Source organism: Anolis carolinensis, chromosome 3 (genome assembly GCF_035594765.1).
Source record: "Anolis carolinensis isolate JA03-04 chromosome 3, rAnoCar3.1.pri, whole genome shotgun sequence".
NCBI lineage: Eukaryota > Metazoa > Chordata > Lepidosauria > Squamata > Dactyloidae > Anolis > Anolis carolinensis.
Genome location: NC_085843.1, coordinates 230760966 through 230787659, shown reverse-complemented (window position 1 = coordinate 230787659; position 26694 = coordinate 230760966). Strand labels below are relative to the sequence as shown.

The 26694-nt window shown below is 43.0% G+C and overlaps 2 protein-coding genes across 3 annotated transcripts in view; one reads left to right on the top strand and one right to left on the bottom strand.

Annotated features, from left to right (window-relative positions):
• arl3 (ADP ribosylation factor like GTPase 3) overlaps positions 1 to 26694 on the bottom strand; it is a 131929-nt gene that overhangs the window by 72524 nt on the left and 32711 nt on the right. The gene's annotated exons all lie outside the window — the stretch shown is intronic.
• Positions 1 to 26694, top strand: part of sfxn2 (sideroflexin 2) — a 53903-nt gene that overhangs the window by 7344 nt on the left and 19865 nt on the right. For both annotated transcript variants that reach the window (XM_003218479.4, XM_062976315.1), the window contains 6 exons: positions 4057 to 4221; positions 8476 to 8646; positions 9930 to 10028; positions 11544 to 11619; positions 12132 to 12217; positions 16846 to 16906. In XM_003218479.4, the coding sequence (XP_003218527.2) occupies positions 4061 to 4221; positions 8476 to 8646; positions 9930 to 10028; positions 11544 to 11619; positions 12132 to 12217; positions 16846 to 16906 (654 nt within the window). In that variant the 5' untranslated portion in view covers positions 4057 to 4060. The remainder of the gene's footprint in view (positions 1 to 4056; positions 4222 to 8475; positions 8647 to 9929; positions 10029 to 11543; positions 11620 to 12131; positions 12218 to 16845; positions 16907 to 26694) is intronic.

Below are 26694 nucleotides of genomic sequence, written 5' to 3'. Positions count from 1 at the left end.
TAATAGGAAAGTAGATAATATGCTTATAAAATTAAATAAAACTTGGACCCATTACCTTATACTTCATTTTATTCTTGGTTCAGCCACGCAAACCCATTGAGTGACCTTGCGTAAGTCATACTCTCAGCTCAGAGGAAACAATAGCAAATCTCCTCTGAAGAAATCTTCAAATTGTACCACAGCCCATTATCCAGCCATGATCCTGGGATGAACCACATAATGTAAACAGTTATGTAAACATCATGGTGGAGCACATGTTGTTAACAAGGACATTTGTATTATTTGGAGTTGTTACTTCCATTCCTGTAAGGGAAACAAAATGGCTTGTTTCTAGAGCTGAGCAAAGAAAGTCCTTACTGGAAATCCATCTGGAAAAATGTGAATGTTTTCTCTGTTTAAAACTCCATTCTGTTCCCCATACGGCCTTTTTGTGATACCATATAATATCGCTTCATTTCATCATTGTTGGAAAAACAATGAGGCATAGAAATACAGCCACCTGCAGTAGTGGCAAAACAAAGTTTCATCAACTTGCCATCTCAAAATGTTCCATATTCCAAAGATGCTGAAATGCTGTTTACTTAGATAGGAAGTGAGTGAAAGGAGGTTTTGGTCCCATAACTATACCCAAAAGTGTTTAGTGTCACTTGCATTGCCCAACAGTGGGATTTTCCCTGCTCATACAAGGAAATCCCCACTTTAGCACAGATCTGAGGGATCAGATTCATGTCTACACTGCCAGCTAATGTTTGCTCCCTATGTGATTCCAAAGTACTCTCGTTGCCATAAACGCTGATCTTTCTTTTGTCCTGAGCTTTCCAGAAATAGTTACATATTAGCAAAGGCCTGTTAGAGAGTATGGGTAAATGGCAGACTGTTTGCCATTGGTTATAAATTATGCTTTTATTTTGCTGATTCTAATTAGTGTTGCTGTTTATATTTTAACAGTGAGGCTGCTTCTTTGGTATGTGAAGCAATTGTTTTGGTATAGAGCCCACTGCAAATTCCATCTATGCCAAGTCCTACTGTGGGGGCAGAAGGGAATTCAAATCCCTCTTCCCGTATGCAGTGTTTGTTTTTTTCCTGAACACAGACTGCACGGTTCAGTTAATAGCAAAGTCCATAGTAAGAACAAACTAACTGTATAAATTGGCAGTAGATTTTTTTCAGTGTGGGATACATATGGAATCTCTGGCTTCTCAATAGCATTGTCCACGATATTGCCGTAAAGCCAGTTGTTGGATTGCTCATCTGACCAAGATCACATCTCAGATGGCTTCCCATATTGTCCAGTTTTAAAGAACTGCTCTCTTAAAAATGTATAACCTACGTTTTCACTGCCATTTGGATCAAACTCCTGAACAAACCTGTAATTTGAAAGTTACAATTGTTAAAAAATCTGCCAACCTGTAAAACTAGTTATATTGAACCTGTTATTATTTAAATGTCTTTTGGAGGACATGAAGTTCTGAGCTGCTCCTGATAGAAAGATCTCTGTATAGATGTCTAAGTCTCCCAACACAACTAGTCAAGGGGACTCCAAAACCTCAGTTGAGACCAACTTAGTCAATTCTGTTGAGCAGTGTAGTGAACAGTACACTAGCAGAATCCTGGTTCTGTCACAGCTATCCACCTTTAAGTGCACACATTCATACTCTGCAGACTATGAGACGGGTCACCTGGTGAAGGAGATGGAACACGGACTGAACTATGGACAAAGCATGAGGAAGAACGGATCTGATTTTATGTTTGAAATGTATATTTTTAATTCATAATGTATTTTAATAGTTTTAACTGTTTTATGTGCTGTTTTATATTGGTTTGTATGGGCATCTAATTGTTGCCACTGTTGTAAGCCGCCCTGAGTCCCTTCGGGTGAGAAGGGCGGGATATAAATGTGAGAAATAAATAAATAAACTCTGATAGAATACGATACTTTCACTTCTCTACCTCTCCAGGCCTCACATACTGCTTCACGGAGAACCTGGTGGACAATGCTGAGAGATTAAACCACCACCATCTCAGCTTCATCCAGCAAGGTTTCTGTAATAAAAGCCAGGTTGGCATGCCCACCCAATATCAGATATTGGATCAAGGGTGTTGTTCTATTTCCTAACCTGCCATTACGCAGGGACATTTTAAGCCCTAGGCTAGCCAGACTAATTGAAGTGGGATACAATTAGGTGCAGTCAACACTCTGCTAAGCAAACAAATCACTTCTTTATTCAATTCTATTTCTAGCCTCATTTTTTCCTTCTTTCTCAAACTTATGTGTTCTTCTGTTCCACAAACTTAGCTATGTGTGACAAGGGCATCAAAAGTTCTCTCCTCCAAGTCTTTGCAAAGAAATTACCTTCCAACAACAGAACTGTGTGCCACATTTCCTCCCATTCTAACAAAATATCTATGGGGGATACATTCCTGAACTTTATGTGGATATGCAAAACCATGGATAATAGCAAATCCCTATCCATTCCATCCTAGAAAATGCATATTTAGAGCATATTTTGTCCAAAGTGGATAACTGAAACCCGATATCAGCTCTGCAGATACAGGGGTTGTACAGTATTTCTTTTCCTAAGGTAGAAGCCCTTCCTGCTTTATTGAATCTGACACACAGGGAGAGAGCCCTAATAAATTCTAACAGCCTAATTCACTCAAACCTATTTCTAATTTCAGCATTAACTGGGGAATCTAGACAGGTGAAATAGCTATAATAAATTAGTGAAGATATAATGAGTTCATCAGCTCATAATTTCTGGCTAGATACCTGTGGAGAATTGCTGTAGGAGGGCAATAAAGCACTGGTCATCGTACAAATATAACATCAAAGTGCTGTAGATATAATGTAAGGACAAGATTGGAATGCAGACTGGAGGTAAATAAAATACAGTGCATCTATGTTATTGACTTATGTCACAGCTTACCAATATTATCACAAGTATTGGGTTGATGACATAAGCAGCCACTACACACTGAAGGCTGTTTCTGATGAGTGTAGTTTAGTTTAGTGGTTGTGACCCCTGTCACCAAGCTTGAATCGTGGTTCTCAACCTGGGGTCCCCACATGTTTTTGGCCTTCCAGAAATCCTAACAGCTGATAAACTGGCTGGGATTTCTGGGAGTTGTAGGCCAAAAACATCTGAGAACCCCAGATTGAGAACCACTGCCTTAACAGAACTTGACCAGATATTAACAGCTGTCCAGTGACGTAAGAGTCCTCTTGTTTTCAGTTGACTCGAAATGATAGTTTATGCTTTAGCCTGACAATTCTTCCAGTTGTACCCCAGGCCAAAGAACCTATTATCCAGTCATGATCCTCAGATGGTAGAATTGAGGGAAAGCTGGGATACAACAGCCAAAGGCTTGTTTTCATGTGCTACAGATCATATATTATATTTCTATACCACCAATCAACTGTAATTTCTCAGTGTTAGTTACTGGTATCCAAATGAAGTCTTGGAGAGGTCTGCAATTGCTTCGAATTCTCACTCATCACAGTGGCTTACAACATTTGTATACATGTGTACTGCAAAAAGTGCTCTGACTTTTCATATGGAGATGGTGCTTGCATTTTTTTTAAAAAAAGGCAACATGTAATAGCTACATTCCCCTTCCTCTGTTTTCTCTATATGAGGCAGGGAAAGAAGATGAGCATTAGGGCTTATAAATAATCCAGGTAATGATTTATACAGTCAAAACAATACATTAGCTGGGAATGAGGGGCACAGAACCCTTGGAAAAGTGAAAAGCTGCAAATAAAATGCTATTTTTAACCCTAGAGAGCACATCTCTAAGAATCTCTAGGTCCCCCAGTATAACTCTCAGATCAACTTCCAGCAGGTGGTGACCATAAAGCTGCACTGGAGTACCAAGAGATTCCTTAAAAAAGTAATTTTAATCAAATCTGAAAACATCAGACCTGAAAATCTGCAGAGCCAGCTGTAGTAGATGCTTCCTTTAAGGGAGTCAGTTCCCCCCTCCAGATAAATATGTGGCGACCTTAAGCACAGAACTATCTTACTGATGTATGAATTGTACTTTCTCTCTCCCTAGTGAAATGACTGACAGTGTTACCACATTTAATATTGACGCCCCTCGCTGGGAGCAGAACACCTTCATAGGACGCCTAAAGCACTTTTTCAACATCACAGATCCTAGGACTCTACTGGTGTCGGAACATGAACTGGATTCAGCAAAAGCATTGGTGGAAAGCTGCAGGTAGCTAGCAGAGAGCCACTGGATTGTCTCTCTTTCTCATGTGCTCTGTATGTTGCAGACCCATGCACAGAAGGACTGAATCCTTCATTCAGTACCCATGAGTAGTAACTCTGGGATCAGGGTGGCAGTAGAGCTTTGGCTGTATTGCAAAGTATGAAGGAGGTTTTCAAATTGCCCTCTTGTCGGAACATATTTCCCTTTATGTTGTCAGCTTTATGGTGCACATCAGTGCCCTTTTGTCCTGCAAAGACCTGTGAGACAATAGTAGAAGGACTCACAACTTTCTTGGTAAGATTGCCAGGTGATTTCTTAAAGTATCAGAGATTCTGCTCATGGTGAGAAGGTTTGGGGGAGAAGGTAAACATGGTACACCCAGTATGGAAGTAGAATGCATTTGAGGGGAGAGGTTAAAATGACCCTGGAGAGGAATAGGTGTGGTAGTCTCCAGGACAGACCCCCCGGTCTTAAGGTTCTGCTTTTGAACGCCAGATCCGTCAATGGTAAGACAGCTGTCATTCAGGATTTGATCCTGGATGAGGGGGCGGATCTGGCATGCATCACCGAGACGTGGTTGGACGAGCTGGGTGGAGTGAATCTCACCCAGCTGTGTCCACCGGGTTTCGGGGTACATCAGCAGGCCAGGGCTGGGGGGCGGGGAGGAGGAGTCGCGGTGATCTTTCGGCAGTCCATCGCCCTGATCAGATGCGCTGTTCCGCAATCTTCGAGGTTCGAGTGTGTCTTCTTGAAGGTGGGAGCCCGAGACAGCTTGGGGATTCTGCTGGTGTACCGTCCACCCCGCGACCCAGCAGTCTCTCTGTCTGAGCTAGCAGAAGTGGTCTCCAATTCGGCCCTGGTCTCCCAACAACTCATAGTTTTGGGAGACTTTAACATCCATGCCGAGACCACATTGACAGGTGCAGCTCAGGATTTCATAGTTGCCATGACGACCATGGGGCTGACTCAAGTTATATCTGGGCCCACACATCAGGCAGGACACATGCTGGACTTTGTCTTTATTGTGGACGGTGGGACAGTCAGAGTGGAAGAGCAAAATATCCTTCCATTGTCATGGTCTGACCATCATCTGATCTGTTTAAGTTTCGCCGTGTCTTCTAACCTCCGCAGGGGTGGTGGACCCACTAAGATGGTCCGCCCCAGGAGGCTGATGGATCCGGATGGACTTCTGAGGTCTCTTGGGGATCTTCCTGTTCTGGAGACTGGCGATCCTGTCGATGTCCTGGCTGATCGCTATAATAGTGAGCTGACTAGGGCACTTGACACGATTGCTCCCGAACGTCCCCTCTCGCTTCGTAGAGTCACGTCGACTCCTTGGTTCACTGAGGAGCTGGCTGTGATGAAGCGTGCGAGGAGGGGACTAGAGTGCATCTGGAGGAAATCTCAGGATGTGTCTGACCAAGCACGGGCTAAAGCCGCTATTAAGGCTTACTCCGTGGCTCTGCGAGCAGCCAGGAAAGCTTTCACGACTGCCCGCATAGCGTCTGCAGCCAACAGGCCATCGGAGTTGTTCCGAGTTGTTGGGGAGCTCCTGCGGCCTCCCGAGACCCAGGGGCTTCCTGATGACTTGGCAACTCGGTGCAGCGATTTCGCGCACCATTTTGCAGGCAAAGTTGCTCAGATACGCCGTGAGTTGGACTCCAGCTTAACTGTAGTTCCAGCGGAGGTAACCGAGGTACCTGTCTGTCCGATCTTGTGGGATTCTTTCCAGCTTGTTCTTCCTGATGACGTGGAGGGGATTCTTGGGTCTGTGAGGGCGACCACTTGCGCTCTGGATCCTTGTCCTTCTTGGCTGGTTAAGCTGGCCAAAGATGGGTTGTTGGATTGGTTTGTGGCTATTATAAATGCCTCCTTGGGTCAGGGGTCAGTTCCATCCTGCTTTAAGCAGGCAGTAGTAAAACCATTACTAAAAAAGACCTCTTTAGACCCATCTGTATGTAACAACTACAGACCAATTTCCAACCTCCCATTTTTGGGCAAGGTTCTGGAGCGGGTGGTTGCCACGCAGCTCCAGGAGTTCCTCGATGACACTGATTTTCTGGACCGCTCGCAGTCTGGCTTCAGGCCTGGGCACAGTACCGAGACGGCTTTGGTCGCCTTGGTGGATGACCTCCGCAGGGAGCTGGACAGGGGGAGTGTGACCCTGCTGGTTCTCTTGGACATCTCAGTGGCTTTCGATACCATCGACCATGGTATCCTTCTGGGGAGGCTCTCTGGGATGGGGCTCGGTGGCACGGTTCTGCTGTGGCTCCAGTCCTTCCTGGAGGGCCGTTCCCAGATGGTGAAGCTGGGGGACACCTGCTCGGACACCTGGCCATTGACCTGTGGGGTCCCGCAAGGGTCTATTCTATCCCCCATGCTATTTAACATCTACATGAAACCGCTGGGAGAGGTCATCCGGAGTTTTGGAGGGTGTTGCCATCTCTACGCAGATGACACGCAAATCCACTACTCGTTCCCATCTGACTCCAAGGAAGCCCCTCGGATGCTGAACCAGTGCCTGGCCGCTGTGGCGGACTGGATGAGGAGGAACAAGCTGAGGATCAATCCTGACAAGACAGAGGCCCTCCTGGTCAGTCGCGCGTCGGATCAGGGTATTGGGTGGCAACCTGTGCTGGACGGGGTCGCACTCCCCCTGAAATCACAGGTCCGCAGTTTGGGGGTCCTCCTGGACTCAGCGCTGACACTTGAGGCGCAGGTGTCGGCGGTGGCCGGGAGGCCTTCGCACAACTCAAGCTTGTGCGCCAACTGCGACCATACCTCGTGAAGTCTGACTTGACCACGGTGGTGCATGCCTTAGTTACCTCTAGACTGGACTACTGTAATGCGCTCTACGTGGGGCTTCCCTTGAAGACGGCCCGGAAACTACAATTGGTCCAGCGCTCGGCTGCCAGGTTAATTACGGGGGCGAGTTACAGGGAGAGGTCTACTCCCCTGTTTAAGGAGCTCCACTGGCTGCCTTTTATTTTCCGGTCCCAATTCAAGGTGTATACCATCACATATAAAGCCCTAAACGGTTTGGGACCCACCTACCTTCGTGACCGTATCTCCTACCACAAGCCTACACGATCCCTTCGCTCATCAGGGGAAGCTCTCCTGTCCCCACTCCCGATATCCCAGACCCGCCTTGTGGGAACAAGGGAGAGGGCCTTTTCTGCTGTGGCCCCCCGATTGTGGAATTCTCTGCCCGCGGAGATTAGGCAAGCCCCCACACTAGCAGCCTTCAAGAAAGACTTGAAAACATGGCTCTTTCGCTGCGCTTTTGGAGAGTAACCATTTTATATTTCTTTTCCGTTGCTCCCCCTAATATCTATCCTCCAGAATACCCCACTCCCTTATGACCCTGTTCGCTGTGGTTTTTATTTTTATGTCTTTCTCACCCCGAGTTTTAACTTAATGTTCATGTGGTCTGCCCTTGTTTTTATTGTCTCCTTGTTTTATTTTGTAATGGATATTATTTACTGTATTGTTTATTGTATTGTGTTGTGCAGTTCTTTTATATGCTGTTTACATTGTATTGTTTTGGGCGTGGCCCCATGTAAGCCGCCCCGAGTCCCCATTGGGGAGATGGTGGCGGGGTATAAATAAAGTTTTATTATTATTATTATTATTAAGTACAGTAGAGTCTCACTTATCCAAGCTTCACTTATCCAATGTTCTGTATTATCCAATGCAGTCTGCCTTTTAGCAGTCATTGTTTTTGTAGTAAATGTTGCAATGTTTTGGTGCTAAATTCGTAAATACAGTAATTACTACATAACATTACTGTGTATTGAACTGCTTTTTCTGTCAATTTCTTGTAAAACATGTTTTGGTGCTTAATTTGTAAAATTATAATGTAATTTTATGTTTAATAAGCTTTTTTCTTAATCTCTCCTTATTATCCAAGATTTTTGCTTATCCAATGTTCTGCCGGCCCGTTTATGTTGGATAAGTGAGACTCTACTGTACTTTAAAAATGTATTTGTGTTTGTTAGTAACCTTTTCTTGTATTACTGAGGAATTTTAAAATGCATTTTGACATCACTCCAGTCCCCTGGAGGTCTGGGAGTGACCACTGTGGTCTGTATGTTTCCTATTTGAATGCAAAGGATATGGGTGCTATTGAGTCTGAAAGCATAGTTGCTTCTTTTTATTCACCAGTTTTATAATTTGCAGGGTGGGGATGCTATCCATTTCGGAGGTTTGGACTATAGGAAACATGAAGACGGAATAATTGTTTCTTTCTCATGCCAATAGGGCAGGCACAGTGCCTCCAGGAACCAGCGAGGAGCAACTTTTCTATGCCAAGAAGCTTTATGACTCCGCTTTCCATCCTGATTCAGGGGAAAAGATGAATTTAATAGGGAGAATGTCATTTCAAGTCCCTGGGGGAATGGCTATCACTGGTGGCATGCTGCAGTTTTATAGGTAGGAAGGGGATGGGCTTATTGGGCTTGGTGCATCCCTTCTCTCTTTCCTGGTTCCCTTAATTTTGCTTCCATGAGGTGAATTCCTCTGTGAAAGCCAGTACTGGATATTTCTTGCTCTTGGGTTCCCTCTGAGATTAGTTCTGTAAACTATTCCTGCTACCTTCAGACTACAGCAGCTTTTCCCAAGCTGGCATACTCCAGAGATGTGGTCTGCAGTTTCCAGCATTCTCACCCACCATGGCCAAGCCAGAAGCATAACAGTAGCTGCTATCTCACACTTCTGGAAGATGTCAAATTTGGCAGGCTGTATCATGGCATTTCTGGTTTCTCTCATTTTTCCTGCTAAGTTAGATTTGCCTGTGGAGTGATAGCTCTTGAAGGTGCCTAAGTATGTTAGCACCAAAGTGGTCCTCAGGCAATTCATCCTCAAGCAATGAGTGTATCTGGTATTTTAGAACAAAACCTAGGAGCTGATAGTAATCAAGGGAGACTTCTGGTAGCATCTGAAAACCAGCAAACTTTTTGCTTTAATTGAGTGGACAAATCTGAGTTTTACAGAGGGAGATCTATGCTCTGCCTGCTCTTTTGAGACAAAAAATCAAAACTCTACAACGTGGTCCATCGTTTTTTGTGACCTATGTCTTTGGCAGATTAATATTATATTTTAAAACAAATTATCATATGGGTAGTTTTCCTTTTGTGTGTAAGAAAATGAAAGGAACTGTTGAAAGTATAAAAAAGTATCTCCTGATTATTATCATCTTTTTCTTAATATCCCTGCGATTTTGACTATTTTTGAAGCCATAATGGCTGGAAATCCTTTTTTATTTTTCAATTAGATACCATAATGATCACATAAGGCTTTTCTGCCTCTTTTGTAACAGTCAATGTGGGCAGTTTCAAAAGGGAATGTCATACATTCATGAAAGTTAGGGTTGTCAGTGGCTATTAGTCAGGATGGCTGTGCATTGGCGATTTATTGACTGTACTTTCCTGTCTGGGAAATGCAATGCAAGGGTTTACTTGCCCTCATGTCCTACTGGGAGGCTTTCTATAAACAGTCAGTTATCCAGTGTGAGCATAATGCTGGTTGCCTTTGGTCTGATCCAACATATAATGAAAAGATTATTTAAAGAAAACATTACTGATATCTCATAAAAGTGAATGTTCTAGGCCTGAAAAAGGGGAGAATGCAAACTGTGCCATGGCCGACAATTTGAATGGATGCAAATATTTCTGGCATCTGAATTTTTTCCCCACTTTATTTGCTCTTCCATTCAGGACAGTCCCAGCTGTAGTTTTCTGGCAATGGGTGAATCAGTCTTTTAATGCTTGTGTGAACTACACGAACAGGAATGCTGCCAGCCCCATCACTGTCAAGTAAGTATCCATTTGAAGTTACCTGATAGCACCATCTTTTTTAACCTAGTGTGTCAGGTTAGCTAGCATGGTCCGAGCTCACCAGTGTTGTGTCATATGAAATAGTTCAGATAAACCTCAGGGAAATGCTTTTTTGGGGAGGAGTCAGTGTGTACAGACTTCACTGTATCTGTTGGCTGCAGTGGGCTCTCTGTGAGATACATAGTGTTTCTAAAACTACCTGATGAAAATAGACCGATCTTGGAGAGGCAGAATCTAGACCAGTGGTTCTTAACCTGTGGGTCCCCAGATGTTTTGGCCTTCAACTCCCAGAAATCCTAACAGCTGGTAAACTGGCTGGGATTTCTGGGAGTTGTAGTGCAAAATACCTGGGGACCCACAGGTTGAGAACCACTGGTCTAGATAGATTCCTTGTTGGTAACACATTCTTATCATATTATCCCTGTCTAGCATTCAGGACTGTGCTTCTGTATTCAGGTGGCATTGGTGAACAGGATCGCAAACCCAAATGAAGTGGAAAAGTGGCTATTTGTGGGTGATTTGATGTTCACTCTACATCAGTAAGCCTTTACTTCATGACCATTCTGGGCTTTCCAGGTCCTTAGATCAGAAAGATGGTAGGGTTTGATTGTGATGGTGCTATTGAACTGTAACTCCTATCAGTCTTAGGCAGTGCGGCCTATCGGAAAGGTTGATAAAAGTCACAGTCCATCAACATCTGGAAAATTATGCTTTCTCTGTCCCTGCCTTGCATCACAGAGATACACCTGGAAGAGTTGCAGGGGTTGTTTTCCCTTTGTATATTATCCCAGTATTGAAGATACAGCATCAAAATACTAAGTAAAAGGTAAAGGTTTTCCCCTGACATTAAGTCTAGTTTTGTCTGACTCTGGGGGTTGGTGCTCATCTACATTCCTAAGCCAAAAGGCCAGCGTTGTCTGTAGACACCTCCAAGATCATGTGACCAGCATGACTGCATGGAGTGCTGTTACTTTCCCGCTGGATCAGTACCTATTGATCTATTCACATTTGGATGTTTTCAAAATGCTAGGTTAGCAGAAGCTGGGGCTAATAGCAGGAGCTTACCCTGTTCCTCGGATTCGAACTGCCAGCCTTTTGGTCAACAAGTTCAGCAGCTCTGGGGTTTAACCCTCTGTGCCACCAGGGGCTCCTAGGATATTAAGTAGGAGGTACTATTACTGATGCTGAGAAAGTAGAGCCTGATGCCTTGCAAGATACATTTGTTATAAGAAGGAGTCATTCTTGCATCACAGAGATACACCTGGAAAAGTTGCAAGAGTTGTTTCCCCATTGCATATTATCCCAGTATTGAAGATACAGCATCAGGATTCTAAGTAGAAGGCACTATTACTGATGTTGAGAAAGTAGAACCTGATGTCTTGCAAGATACATTTATTATAAGAAGAGATCATTGGTGATGTGAGTGAGACATGAAAATTGAGTCAAAATTTATTATGGATGCTCCTATTTTGTATCCTTTTTGGATGATTCCAGGCAAATTGGAGTGGCTTATTTCACTGCTACCACCACTGCCTTGGCAACTGCCGTGGGACTCAACCTTTACACCAAGGTACGGTTCTAAAAGCCTAGTTTTTCTAACCAGAAGAGGGCAGCACGAGGGAAGAAGCTTGCCATTTTCCTCCAGTATCTTCCTGTGGCAGAACTGTGACGGCCTGTTTCATGCATCAGCCCCAGGTGCCATTTAATTGGATGCTGGAAAGCTCCTCTGCTTATGTAAGTGGCTTATTTTGGCTGCAAGGTATGTCCTTCCATCCATCCATCCATGGCTTCAATTGTCAGACAGCATTGAAGTCAAGCAGCTGAGCATTTGTTTTAAGGATATGAGAGCAATGAAATAATTCTGGCATGAGAAGCATACTGCTTCTGACATCCAGAGCACCATTGCACAGTGTCCATTCCCCCTTTATTTTAAACCAGGATAGGCAAACATCAGTCCCTAGCTATTGCTGAACACTTGCTAGCACAGGTGAGATTTGTGTCTGGAGGCCCATACAGTTCCCACCCTTTTTCTGAATGAATGCCTGGCCCTATCTCTAACTACTTTCTCTTTTCTCCCTGCAGAGAGCACCGACCCTTGTGGCACGTTGGGTCCCTTTTGCTGCAGTGGCTGCTGCCAATTGCGTGAATATCCCCTTGATGAGGCAGCAGTAAGTCTCTTAAGTAGACTTTAAGTGGATTTTAAATGGAAGGGAGTTAATTTATTTGACCTGGGAGGGTGGGTTTAATGGCACTTCCAAACATCCGCAATGTGATGGCAACATCTCCACTTTTTAGTATAGGTTTGCCTTTTATAAATGAAGGTGAGTCGTGAGCACACATTTTGTCTTAAATCAGACTTAAGCTTCCAGGAGGCTTCCCTGTGTGCAAATATTTATTATTTCTGGAAGGTTTAGATTGAGATCTGTCATTTTTCCCCCTCTCACTTTTAAAGAAGCTCTCCTTTATTTTTACATGTGTCTCCTTTTCCTTTGCCTCATTCATTCCCTCATCTTGTCCTTGGCCTTTTGCTTTGTTGAATATCTTTGCCTCCTTATTTGTGACTCCTCTAGTTTTACTTTTCTTTAAAAGGCTGTTTTATAATTTCTCTATTTTTGCCCCCTCTCCTTTCCAATAACATTTCCCCATATTTGTCCCTGACCCATGTTTAATGTTTTCCTGCCAAATGACCTTTTTCTTATTCTTTATTTCACTGAATATGCATTGTCAACATTCTGTTGCTGACATTTTTTGCTCGTGCTATTAAAAAGCTAATTAAATATTCCATGACATCACAGCTGTATGGCCAATGAGAGGCAGAAAAGAACCTACAGGCAACTGAACATAGGTTGTTTTTCTGCCTGTTATACAGTCTTTAAGATAAGATATCGTCTGGGTCCATAGAGTAATTAGAGCCATAGTGATTGAGAAACAAAAGGCAAAATCAGTTCCATGACCCTTTTTATTACATGTCATGATGTTACTATGATAGGCTGGTTATGCAAAATTTCAAACAAATCCCATTTCTCATTGTGTTTAACCTTTTTATTTTATTTTCAACCTTGCCCAAAAAATGGGAGAAAGGAAACCCCATCCTGAACTTAGTTGCTGTATGAATGGCATCGCAGCATCCACCCTAAATTGACAGGATTAAAAGCTATAACTGGATTAGATGCTTTAAAACCACAGTGCTGCCGTCAGGATAAACCTGCCTAGAAACAAGAGATGCATGGCGGTTGAAGGACAGCAGAGACAGGAACACAAATGATCTCAACATCTATCCCACCAGGAGACCAATCCCATGTGGAGTATGTTAGAGTGCCTGGGTATTTATAGTTTAAAAGACTATGGATAACAGACCAGGGCTGTAACAGTTGAATCATACTAAGTGAATTGAATCTGCATCTCTGCTTATTGCTGCTTATGCAAGATGTTTTGATAGGCACATAATATACTCTCTCTCCTCTGTTTAAATGTGCCATACTCACTGGGCTCACTGAATCAAAGTGAATACACTATATTATCTGTTGTAACTTCCCATGTTGCACAGTTTAATTTACTTTCAGTCACATGACCCTGAAAAGCATGCTCATGGTTACACAGTGAATAATAAGGGAGGTGAATCATACACATCTCAATCTATTGCACATGTTTAGATGAATCTTTGTGTAGGTGAAAAATGACTCTTTGGGGGAGTGGGGCTTGTACTTTTGATTGGATACAGCCTTCCATGTTTCAGAAATTAGAAAACACTGAAGTGTAGGTGGGCATCATCTGCAAATTTACTTGCACTTGACCATGGCTTCAACTTCCAAGCACTTGTGGAATTTCTTTTTTGGAGGGGAATGGGGAATTTTACATGATGTAATTAAAAATAACAGTTTTGAACAGAAAGCAATTCTTTCTGGCTCTTTGAACTAACTTGTTAACAGCCACATTGAAGTGGAAATACATTTGATTGGGAAAAATTAGAAAAATATACATTGTCCACATTTAATCCATATTCCTTCTGATGCATAAACTTTTATCAGTCTGATGTTGATTAAAGAGTTTTTTATGTGAACTCTGTTGCTGAATTGCTGTTCTATACAAACATAATTTTAAAAAATGGAACTAAGGGAATAATATATACCCGGACCTTTTATTCTTGAGAGGGTGATTCACCTGTTATATGAGGAGCCCCCAGTGGGACAGTGGGTCAAACCCTTATGCCGGCAGGACTGCTGACTTGAAGGTTGGGTTGCTGACCTGAAGGTTGCTGGTTTGAATCCGAGGAAAGTGAGGATGAGCTCTCTCTGTCAGCTCCAGTTCCCCATTTGGGGACATGAGAGAAGCCTCCCACAAGATTGGTAAAACATCAAACATCCGGTTGTCCCCTGGGCAACATCTTTGCAGACGGCCAATTCTCTCACACCAGAAGTGACTTGCAGTTTCTCAAATCGCTCCTGACACAAAAAAACTGTGATATTGCAAATGCATCAGTGAGCTTCTCTTTCAACCAAAATATATATATATATATATTAGTTTTTGCATTCAAAAACTATTATTCAGTGTTCTCTATACATGCTTCGATTCTTTGGTGATTTACATGTTATTCTCAGAAAAAGCCACTAAGTGGCAGCATCATCACACTCTTTTGCCTGCTCTGTCAATTTACGGGCAATACTTCAGCAAGATAATATTCTTTATGCTGACAGAGCACTGTGGCCGGAAAGAATTTAATTGAATTCCTATATTTAAATCACATATTGCCAAGTGACCTTTCTTTCAATTAATTCTCTTGTGAATAAAGGCACCTTGAGGCTGTAATAAAAAATAAGCAGTAAGCTTAGGCGATCTAAGAGGCTGAATAACTGGAGTCACAAAAACTACAAATTATACCATGGAATACTTTGAGGATTTGCTCTGCAGATGGCTTCTGGGTTTCTTTGTTGATTTGTTTGTTTTACTAGAACTTGATATCAGTTTGGTACAAGATGGAGACTGAGCTTGTACACAGTAGATAATGACTATTGGGAACTGATGGCAACAATATTCACTTATTGTGTTGTGTTAAAACTCAGAAAACTACATTTGGAACTACAACTCCCAGAATAGCAAATATATCCCAAAACTATTCTACACCTCCATCAAGTCACAGTTTACTTTTATTTTTGGAGAATTGAAGCTATCTTATGAACTACTATCCAGCCTTCATGTTTTTTGTATCTCTTCCTTTCACCATCGTCAAATGACTATCCCATATATTTTTTGAAACACTATGAATATTAGTCATCAGAATCTTACTGGAATGGCATGTATAACAATAATTTTATTCATGAAATCATAATACTATGTTAGATCTTTCTGCTGCAGTTTAGAACTGGGGATACATGTACAGAACTTGGGAAGGTATTTTTTTTGAATTATAAATTCCAGAATTCCCCAGACAGAGTGGCCAGAAAAGTAATCTTTCTGAGCACTGGTATTGTACAATTGGAGATTTCAGCACTTTGGGTGCTTTAGTCCAGCTCAATATTTTTTCATAAGTTTATGACATGGGAAGGGTGAGACCTCTTCCAGGGGATTAGAAATATCGGAGGTAAATTTCAGGCAAAAATGGGTATGATCAAAAACAAAGATGGCATGGCCTAACAGAAGCAGAAGAGATCAAAAGTAGTTGGTGAGAATATGCAGAAGATCTGTATAGGAAGGATAATAATATTGAGGAGAGCTTTGACGGTGTGGTAAATGAATTAGAACCAGACATTCTGAGGAGTGAGGTTGAATGGGCCTTAAGAAGCATTGCTAATAACAAGGCAGCAGGAGATTATCGGGTCCCACTGTTTAAAATCTTGAAAGATGATGCTGTCAGGGTGATGCATGCCATATGCCAGCAAATATGGAAAACACAAGAATGGCCATCATTGGGAAAAAATCAACTTATATTCCCATACCAAAAAAAAAAGGGAAATGCTAAAGAATTCTCAAACTTTCATACAGTGGCATTTATTTCACATGCCAGTAAGGTAATGCTCAAGATCCTGCAAGGTAGAGCATGGAGCAAGAATTACCAGGTGTAAAAGCTGGGCTTAGAAAAGGCAGAGTAATGAGAGACCAAATTGCCAATATCCGCTGGAAAATGGAGGAAGGCAGGGAGTTTCCGAAAAACATCTATTTCTGTTTTATTGACTATTCTAAAGCGTTTGACTGTGTGGTTCAATAAATTGGGGCAAGCCTTTAGTTGTATGAGGATACCAAGTAACCTTGTCTGTCTCCTGAGGAATCTGTATAACGGCTAAGTAGCAATGGTAGGAGCAGAACACGAAACAACTGACAGGTTCAAGATTGAGAAAGGAGTATGGCGGGGTTGTATACTCTTGCCCTATCTATTCAAGGGCAATATGGATGGGTGTTATCCTTGAAGTGACTGACTCGATCTTGAAGGAGCTGGGGGTGGTGAAGGCCAACAGGAAGCTCTGGTGTTTCACGAAGAGTCGGAAGCGATTGGATGAATAAACAACAAAATGACACGGGAGAGTTGAGACCACAGAGATTGGCAATTGCCATGAGTCAAAGAGTCTATAATATGGATTCATATGAAATATATTTGTTCCTATGATGTAGCAACAGATTGTTTGGTGGGTACTGTACTCTCATTGACCAATTGTCTAATTAGGGGATTGCCTCTCCGGTGACTTGTTTGGGGAACCATGTGCAATAGAGAGGCAGCATGTTTGTGTTATGGGGAATTGTAGGCTTTCCAGAATCCAGATTATCAGTCATAATTTCAGAGGTCATATGTCTTTGTCTGTATTAGGGAACTCATTAATGGAGTCACAGTGACAGATGAGAATGACAACGTTTTGGGCACATCCAGGGTAAGTACCATTATTTCAAGAAGGCTAAAGAACAGGAATAGCTGCCATATTGCCCCTTTTTGAGGATAGATGACTTGAAAAGTAGAAATTGAAAAGCAGAAATGCATTTTAATATGTATGTTTTATAGAAATACGTTTTAATATGTGTATTTGGGGTATTTTTACAATGTTTTTTTGTTTAAATTATTCTGTAACACATCTCGAGTCACGAGGAGAGGTGGGTAAGAAATAAAATTATTATTATTATTATTATTATTTGATACACAACAATATTAGTACACAGAAACAAAATCACTTTGCTGGCTTTTGTATTGGATCTCACATAGGACACTTCCCAAGTGTCTAGGACTGTGTGATGTACAGGTGAATAATGCATGCAGATCCAAGTAGGGTGGCCTTTTGCAGCTGGCAGATGGTAATTTTGTCAGCGGCAATTGTTTTTAAGTGCTAGCCAAGGTCTTTAGGCACTGCAACCAGTGTGCCAATCACCACTGGGACCACCTTTACTGGCTTGTGCCAGAGTTTTTGCAGTTCGATCTTTAAATCCTCGTATCGTGTAAGCTTTTCCAGTTGCTTCTCGTCGATACTGCTGTCGGCTGGCAACATTGACAATCCATACTTTGTTTTTTAACATTATTATTATTATTATTATTATTATTATTATTATTATTATTATTTCTGCCTGGTAGTTCAAAGAATCAGGAGACAATTATAGGCTGCTACACCAGGATTCAGGAAGAGCGGCACTTCTCTCTATTCTCATGCTGGCAGAATATGGGATTGGCGTGAAAGACAAGCATTAAAAAAATAGTTTCAAAAATGTGAAATTTAGAAAAAAAAATTAGAAATGATAATCACCCCCTAAATAGTGGGGATGGGGACTTTCATCAGTGTCCACTTTACATAAGAACCTTCTTCCATCTTATGGGACTGGGTAGAAATACCATCATTGGTTTGCACTATTTCCTACTTATAGTGGAAAGAGTTCTGTATTATTTACTTTTAAACATCGTATTTGGAACAGTAGTCAACATTTGCTGTAAGAGGAATGAGACATGCCTTGGCTTGCCTCGGCACAGAATTCTAGAGAATGAAACCAGAAATCAAATGCCGAGGGATTTTTTATAGTTCGTGTGGGACATATTGCTAGTAGAGTTATAAAGGTTCAAAAGAAAATGGAAAAATGTAGGGGAAAGAATTTTCCATTTTGGGGTAGTGGAAGGCTTCCCTCTTCTGTATTTTGTTAACCCCACTCTAATATTCTCTGTTACAAATATGATTCAAAATGGGTAGACTTGTTAAACCAAAAAAGTTATTAAAGCCAGGAAACTAAGTTTGGAATGATCAATGATGTCATTCATCAATTTCCCCCAGTTGTCTTTCCACTGAAGCTTTTTCACCAAACCTTACTTCCACAACAAGCCAAATGTTTCAAAATCAAATTCTCACAGAGACGGAAAGGGATGTGAAATCTTCTGAACAGGGGCAAAGACAGCAAAACAACCACAGGGGTGTTAATCTTTCCCTGTGCTATCCAAAACTAACAAGTCTATGCAATGGGCTGAAGTTATACTTGAAAAATGTACCTTGTACCAACTTACAGACAAAATCAACATAAAAACAAACCTACAGAACTTACCTTGTTTGTAACTTGTGGATTGCCTGTATATTTGCATGTTTCTTCTTTAATTGTATAATCTTTTAAAATCACACTCAAAAATGTGCAGATGTTAGTTGCACTTGCTTAGGTTTAGCTATAGACTTAGTCAAGGTAGAGCAAGAAAATCAGGAACTTTCACACAAAATGTATATTTTGAAGAGGGATTTGTATCCGGTGTGAGAGTTGTCATCAAACAGATGTTTCAAGTTTGTAGTTCTACTATAACACTGCATGGTACAATTTTTGTTCCTGGGTTATAACTGTCATTTCCTAATTGGTTCTGTCATAAAAACATGGAAAAAGTTTATTAAACTGCAAAAACTTTGTTTCTGTGGGACATCCTGCAGCACATTTACTATAGTTTTTCAATGGATATCTCATAGAGCCTGAACCAATTCAACATAGTTCACGGCAACCACAAAAACAAAGTTTCTGGAGTGTAACAACTACTTTCAAAGTAAGTAAAGTAAGGTAAAGGTTTCCCCTGACGTTAAGTCCAGTCATGTCTGACTCTGGGGGTTGGTGCTCATCTCCATTTCTAAGCCGAAGAGCCGGCGTTGTCCGCAGACACCTCCAAGGTCATGTGGCCACACAATTAAACAGGAAATAACACTTTCAAACCAGGAACAGATTTTTTCCCCCAAATTTTGTTACATAGTGTAATGGACAGCAAGGAAGAAACAGCTGAGTCTGTTAATGACAGAGAAGACCTTTGTCTTGGTGGAGCTGAAGGAGTGAAGGTCATTGGCAAGGATATGGGGAGATATGTTGAGAGGAGAGATAAAGTAGTGGCAAGGCCATGTAAGGCTTTGAAAGTAGCAAGGAGCATCTCATTAATAGCTAGCATGGGGGTTCAAGTGGAGATAAGATTAAAACCATGAGAGATTATTGATTTTGATATATTGAGAGTCCTCAGTAGAGGTGAAGGGACAAAAATCAGATGATGGAATAGTGGAAACAAAGATTGCAATACTCTAGGAAAGATAAAACCAGGACAAGAATAACAGTTTCTACTAATGGGACATAGAGAAAAGGCCCTATTTTTCCACAGCTGTAAAGGGAGCCCCCGATGGCGCAGCAAATTAAATCGCTGAACTGCTGAATTTGCTGGCCAAAAGGTCGGTGATTTGAATCGGGGAATGGGGGGAGCTCCCGCTGTTAACCCCAGCTTCTGCCAACTTAGCAGTTCGAAAACATGCAAATGTGAGTAAATCAATAGGTACCTCTCAGGAGGGAAGGTAACGGTGCTCCATGCAGTCATGCCGGCCACATGACCTTGGAGACATCTATGGACAATGCCGGCTCTTCTGCTTAGAGATGGAGATGAGCACCAACCCCCACAGTCGGACACAACTAGACTTAATGTCAGGGGAAAACCTTTACCTTTACTAAAGGAAGAAGCAAAGTGGCTCCAGCTCTTGCCAGTAGACACTAAACCTTATTTCTTTATTTGAGTTTGGATGCTGTCTTTCTCCCAAAATTGTACCCTACTTGAAAGAAAGAGAAGCATTGAGTATCAAGTCAAGGATATTTAAAAGAATAAGTTTCCTTATTCATCAAGTATGGGCAAACTTCAGCCCTCCAGATATTTTGGACTTCAACTCCCACAATTCCTAGCAGCCGGTAGGGATTGTGGGAGTTGAACTCCAAAACATCTGGAGGGCCGATGTTACACATGAACCTAGGCTGATTAAGCAAGCAAAGAAAAGGAAAAAGGAGGGTTTCAGTTACATTTGAGGCAAGAGAATAACCAAGGAGATGTGCACTGATGTTCAGTACTGATGGCAAAATGCCCAAGAGCCATCATAGAGAGGAGAGGGAGGCACATTCTTTGCTCTCGAATGGTTTGAAGTTACAGGAGGGTAGATTTCAATTGAACACTTGAAGAAACCTTTGAATAATAAGAGTGATTCAGCGATGTTATCATTTGCTTTGAGATGTGGTAAAGATAAAGGTATAGGTTTTCCCCTGACATTAAGTCTAGTCGTGTCCGACTCTGGGGGTTTGTGTTCATCTCCATTTCTAAGCCAAAGATCATTATCCATAGATGCCTCCAAGGTCATGTGGCCAACATGACTGCATGGAGTGCCAGTACCTTCCCACCGGAGCAGTACCTATTGATCTACTCACATTTGTATGTTTTTGAACTGCTAGGTTGGCAGAAGATGGGGCTAACAGCGGGAGCTCACCCCGCTCCCCGAATTAGAACCGACAACTTTTCGGTCAGCAAGTTCAGCAGCTCTGCAGTTTAACCCGCTGCACCATTGGGGCTCCTTGAGATTTGGTAGAATCCCCTTGTCTGAATGCTTTCATAAAGAGGCTGGACAACTCCCCGCTGGTGATGCCTTAGTTGGAGATCCTGCATTGATACAAGAGCCCACAAGGCCCACTTACACTGTGATTCTCTGACTATGATTCTGAAACTTTTAAACACAGCATATAATGGTGACACATCAAAACAAATACAGTCTGCTAGAAATACAGAACTGGGCAGAGGAGTGAAATTTCAGTGCTATAGAAGAAGAATTGGAAGTTGATGATCTATCAGAGTGTATCATTGCTGTGTATGAGCCATAGGACAGGATCAAAGCATTAATGGCTGCAACATAGAAAGAAAATAGTTATGAACCTCTCTTTCATTTTTGTTGAAGAATAATTATATTATGTAACAAAATTTGAAAAAAACTGTTCCTGGTCTGAAAGTGTTATTTCCTGTTTAATTGTACTTTGAAAGTAATTGTTATACTCCAGAAATTTCATTTTTGTGACTGCCACAAACTATGTTGAATAGGTTGAGACTCTATGAGATATTCATTGAAAAACTATAGCAAAATGTGCTGCAGGATGTCCCATAAAAACCAAGTTTTTGCAGTTTAATAAACTTTTTGCATGTTTTTATGATAGAACCAATTAGGAATGATATTTACAACCCAGGAACAAAAATCATGTTACGTAGTGTTATCTAAACCGGCCGTAGTTATTAGGAACCTTTGGCCCTCCAGATGTTTTGTTCACAGAAGCCAAGTATACTCAAAGGTAAGAGATTACAGGAGTTGTAGTCTAAAACATCTGGAAGGTCAGCAGTTCTCAGGCTGCATAGTTCAGTTTCACTCAATTGCTTTGTGAGCAATTTCTTGTGTCCCCTTTGTACATCACAAAGTTCCAAAGGACTATGCTTACTACGTACATAACTTTGGATCTTCCAGTGCTTAATTGTACTTTGCCTCAGAATCTACTGCTTTCAAATGCCCTTTTGATGTATGACAATTTTTAAAGCTTCGGCTGTTTATTCTGTGTTTTTTAAGTGTCAGAGTCACCTCCCTGTTTCAGTGTTCAGCATCTGCTTGCTTCCAAGAAGATCATCATTATCATTATCACTTATCTTGCATTTTCATCAATACTGAGGCTTATTACAACTTATAAAAGTCAAAACAAATATATAGTAAAATGCATAAGAAGACCTAGGGAAATGTTATTTATAATGCAATAAAAAGGGTAAAGAATTTAAATCATTTAAAAATCCATTAAAAACAGACAATATTTATTTATTTCAGACATTTTTACCCCACCTTTCTCCAATTCGACCCAAGGCGGCTTACAACAAATAAAACCCAAACCACATATTGTTAAAAACCCATGATAGCTAGTTGTTAAACACCTTTAGTCACTTGCAGACTAAAGGACACTAAGGGGAAAGCTATCTGGAGGAATCCTTTGTTGGGAGGTGTTAATTGGCTCTGATTGTTTCATGTCTGGAATTCTCCGGTTTTCAGAGTTTTGTTCTTTATTTGCTGTCCAGATTTTAGAGTTGTTGGTTTTTTTTTTAATACTGGTAGCTAGATTTTGTTCATTTTCATGGTTTCCTCCTTTCGGCTGAAATTGTGCACTTGCTTATGGATTTCAGTGGTTTCTCTGTGTAGTCTGACATGATAGTTGTTGGAGTGGTCGAGCATTTCTGTGATCCCAGATAATATGCTGTGTCCAGGTTGGTTCATCAAGTGCTCTGCGATGGCTGACTTCTCTGGCTGAGTCTGCAGTTGTGATGACTCATGGGCCATGTAGTCCCGTTCCTAGTGCTGTTGTGAATGATGAAGAGGAAAACTTGGGTTTTCCACCATTTCAGCCAGAAAAGGAACTATCCCAGCCAGAAATTGAGCCTTTGCACCTGCAGGAGGCTTGTCTTCCAGAAATCTGCCAAACAAGCCCTGAGTCGAGTTCTCCCCCTTTTTCGCGCCGTAATTATTATCTCCAGCAAAAAGGAGTGCAACAAGCTAATCGCAGGAGTTTGAGAATTGCAGCAAAGCATTCAGATGATTAAGCCTGCTGCCATGAGAAATTTTAGGGAGTCATACATCTGGACACAGAGATTGACTTTCGTTTCTGATTCCCCAGAGAAGTGTTCTCTGGTGGGAAAACGAGGCCTATTTAGGTTCCTTGCTCCCGAAGGAATCTTGCGGAGTCAATTCGTCAGCTACCGGAGCAGCGTGTGTGGACAGCTACTCCTGCTTTCAAGCCTTTGTTCCTGTTCCAAGCCTTCGTTCTCAGCCTTGTTTTCTCCCCGGATCTTGCCTTGTTTTCCGGACCTCGCCAAGTAATTACCACGGATCTTGTTCTTGCTCCTCGTTTCCTTGTTGCCTTGAATCAAGCTTTGTGTGCCAAGAATCAAGTTATTTCCTAGCCTTGCTCAAGTTCATGGACTAAAGGACCTTGTCATCTCCCCTCACTTGCTTGGCAAGTGAGTGTTTCGGTTATTGGATTACAACTTTGGACCTTAATATTTCATATTGGACATTGCTTTTTTGGACTAATTTTGACCTTTCCTGAAAGGTCTACTTCTGGACTATTTCCTATACTTGTTTTTATTAACTTTATATATTTCCTTAATAAAGATATTAGATAGATTCTGGCCTCTGTGTATGGTTATTGGTGCTCTGCAGCCTGGGTCGTGACAGTTTGACTCCGCCACCCTAAGCACCAATTAACCTAGGCCAGAATGTCTACCGGAGCCGGACCGGGGGCCCAACCACTCAGTTACACCATCGACAAGGATGAAGTGGACCGCATCCGTGATAAGCTCAATGTGCAGGAGGGAGAAATAAGGGGATTGAAGGAACGCGGAATCCGTCTCCCGGCCCTGGCGCTGCCAACCAAGTTTACTGGAGAAGCTTCTAAGGTTCATGTTTTCCGTCGCCAATGCCAGGCTTATCTAGAGGCCCGTAATGCCGAGTTTCCCCAAGAAGACATCAAGGTGGCGTGGATCTACAGTCTCCTAGACGGGCCAGCGGCCAACTGGGCGACGGCACTGTTCGACCAAGACTCCCCACATCTAAGATCAGCGCAACAATTCTTGGATCACATTAAGGCGACTTGGGGGATTGAGGACAATTTGGAGGCAGCCGGCCACAAACTCCGGCGCCTCTCCCAAGGGGACAGACCCATGTCCCAGTACATAGCCGAGTTCCGAGTGCTGGCCCATAACACCGGATGGAACGATATAGCCCTCAGAGGACAATTTCGGGAGGGTCTCAACATCGAGATGTTGGAGGAAATCTCCAAGGTGGATCCTCCACACTCTCTTGAAGCACTCATTGATCAATGTTTACGAGCTGAAGTCATGATTGCCAACAGAAGACAATGGATCCGAGGCCAGAGCGGTAGGACCGGAGCGAGACCTCCCGCTCCCACCGGCGTCCAGCCGCGCCCAGTGTGGAGACCCCCGCCACCAGCCCCATACCCCAGAGGAAGCGAGGAGGTGCCGATGCAGTTGGGCAATGTGCGTCCCAGATTAGATGCCGCCGAGAAGGCCCGTCGCCAACGCCTAAATCTCTGTTGGTACTGCGGAAACGGGGGCCACTTTGCCAGAGAGTGTCCAGCCAAAGGGAAGCCCGCCGCTCGTCTGGCGGCGGCGTCCTCCACGGAGACGAAGACGTCTGAGGCGGCTGGCGCACAGCCGGCGGGGGAAGCCAGCGACCGGGCGTAGAGAGGCTCGCCAACCCGGTCAAAAAACCCACTCAAGAGCCGCCAACCGGGGTCCTATTTCTTCTAGTGGTCACCTTGTGGTCAGTAAAAAAAGGACCCGTCATGGTCCATGCCATGATAGACTCAGGAGCCACAAACAACTTCATTGACAGAGAGTATGCCGACTCTCTGGGATTACAATATCACGACTTCAAGAACGCCCGTGTGGTGCAAGCCATCGATGGCCGCCCCCTCAAGACAGGTCCAGTAAGCCAGTGGTCGGAACCCACCAGAATGTGGATAAGGGAACACATGGAAGAGATTTCCTTCTTTGTTACCGAGGTTCCCCACTTCCCTGTGATTTTGGGAATTCCATGGCTGACACTCCACGACCCAAGCATCTCCTGGTCCAACAGAGAACTGCAGTTTGCTTCAAAATATTGCCAAAACCATTGCCTTGTAGCCAAGGTATGCCATGCCACAGACGCTGAACCCATCATCACCTTGCCCAAGAAGTACTCAGAATATTGGGATGTATTCAATGAAAAAGAAGCCGAGAGACTACCCCCACATAGACCTTATGACTGTGCCATTGACTTGGTGGAGGGGGCCCCGATTCCGCGAGGACACCTCTACTCCCTGACTGAACCAGAGCAAGAAGCTCTCAGGGAGTTCTTAGAGACAAACCTCCGCAAGGGGTTTATCAGACCCTCTCAATCCCCAGCCGCTTCCCCAATGATGTTTGTGAAAAAGAAGTCAGGGGACCTACGCTTGGTGGTGGACTATAGAGCATTGAACAATATCACTAAACGAAACCGGTATCCCCTGCCTTTGATCTCAGACCTCTTAGACCGGCTTCGAGGGGCTAAAGTTTACACCAAACTGGATCTTCGAGGAGCTTATAATCTAGTTCGCATCAGGGAAGGGGACGAGTGGAAGACTGCCTTCCAGACAAAATTCGGTTTATTCGAAACCCTGGTTATGAATTTCGGTTTATGTGGAGCTCCCGCAACGTTCCAGCATTTTGTCAACGATATCTTTCAGGATTATCTAGATCGGTTCCTGATTATCTACCTGGACGATTTTTTGGTGTTTTCTAGATCACAATCAGAACATGAGAATCACGTCAGAATGGTGTTACAACGATTGCGGGACCACGGACTTTATGCCAAGTTGGAAAAATGCGCTTTTGATCTACAAGAGGTAGATTTCCTGGGATATCGTGTCTCGCCACTAGGGCTCACCATGGACCCGGCAAAGGTCACAGCAGTATTGGAATGGCGGGCGCCAACCAACAAGAAAGAGGTGCAACGATTCTTGGGGTTCGCGAACTACTACCGCAAGTTCATTCCAGACTTTGCCCGCTGGTCTGACCCAATCACCAGCTGCATCCGTGGGAAACAGCCTTTCCGCTGGACAGATCAAGCAGAGAAAGGTTTCCAGCAACTAAAGAAATTATTCACGTCCCAGCCAATCCTTCAGCATCCAGATCCTGAAACCCCTTTTGTCGTGCAGGCGGACGTCTCCGATGTGGCGATTGGGGCTGTACTCCTACAACCAGTGGGAGATCATCTCCATCCTTGTGCCTTTTATTCCCGTCAATTGACTGCACCAGAGAGAAATTACACTATTTGGGAAAAAGAACTTTTGGCCATAAAGGCAGCCTTTGAAACTTGGAGACATTGGTTAGAAGGGGCCAAATATCCCATTGAAGTCCATACTGATCATCGGAATCTAGAGCATCTAAGAACTGCCCGCAAGCTAAATCAGAGGCAACAACGCTGGGCTTTATTCTTTGAACGTTTTAACTTCCAAATTCATTATGTAACCCCAGCCCAGACCAAGCAAGCAGATGCCCTGTCACGGAAACCGGAATACGCTGCAGGGCGCAAGGAGACCTTTGAGTCCCAGCTGCTACAACCCGAGAACTTTGCCACGCTCACAGTGGGAAACACCAAATCCACTCCCATTGAATCAACTCCCTCTACTCCAGGGCCCCTTTGTGCTCAGGAAATCAGGGCTAGTCAGCAAGCAGATGCTTGGGCACAAGACCAACTTCGCCAAGGGCTACGTTTTCCCTTTTCGCTCAAGGATGGGCTACTTTGCTATAGAAATCATGTTTACATCCCCCCAGGACCGGGCAGGGAAAAAGCACTTCGTCTGTGTCATG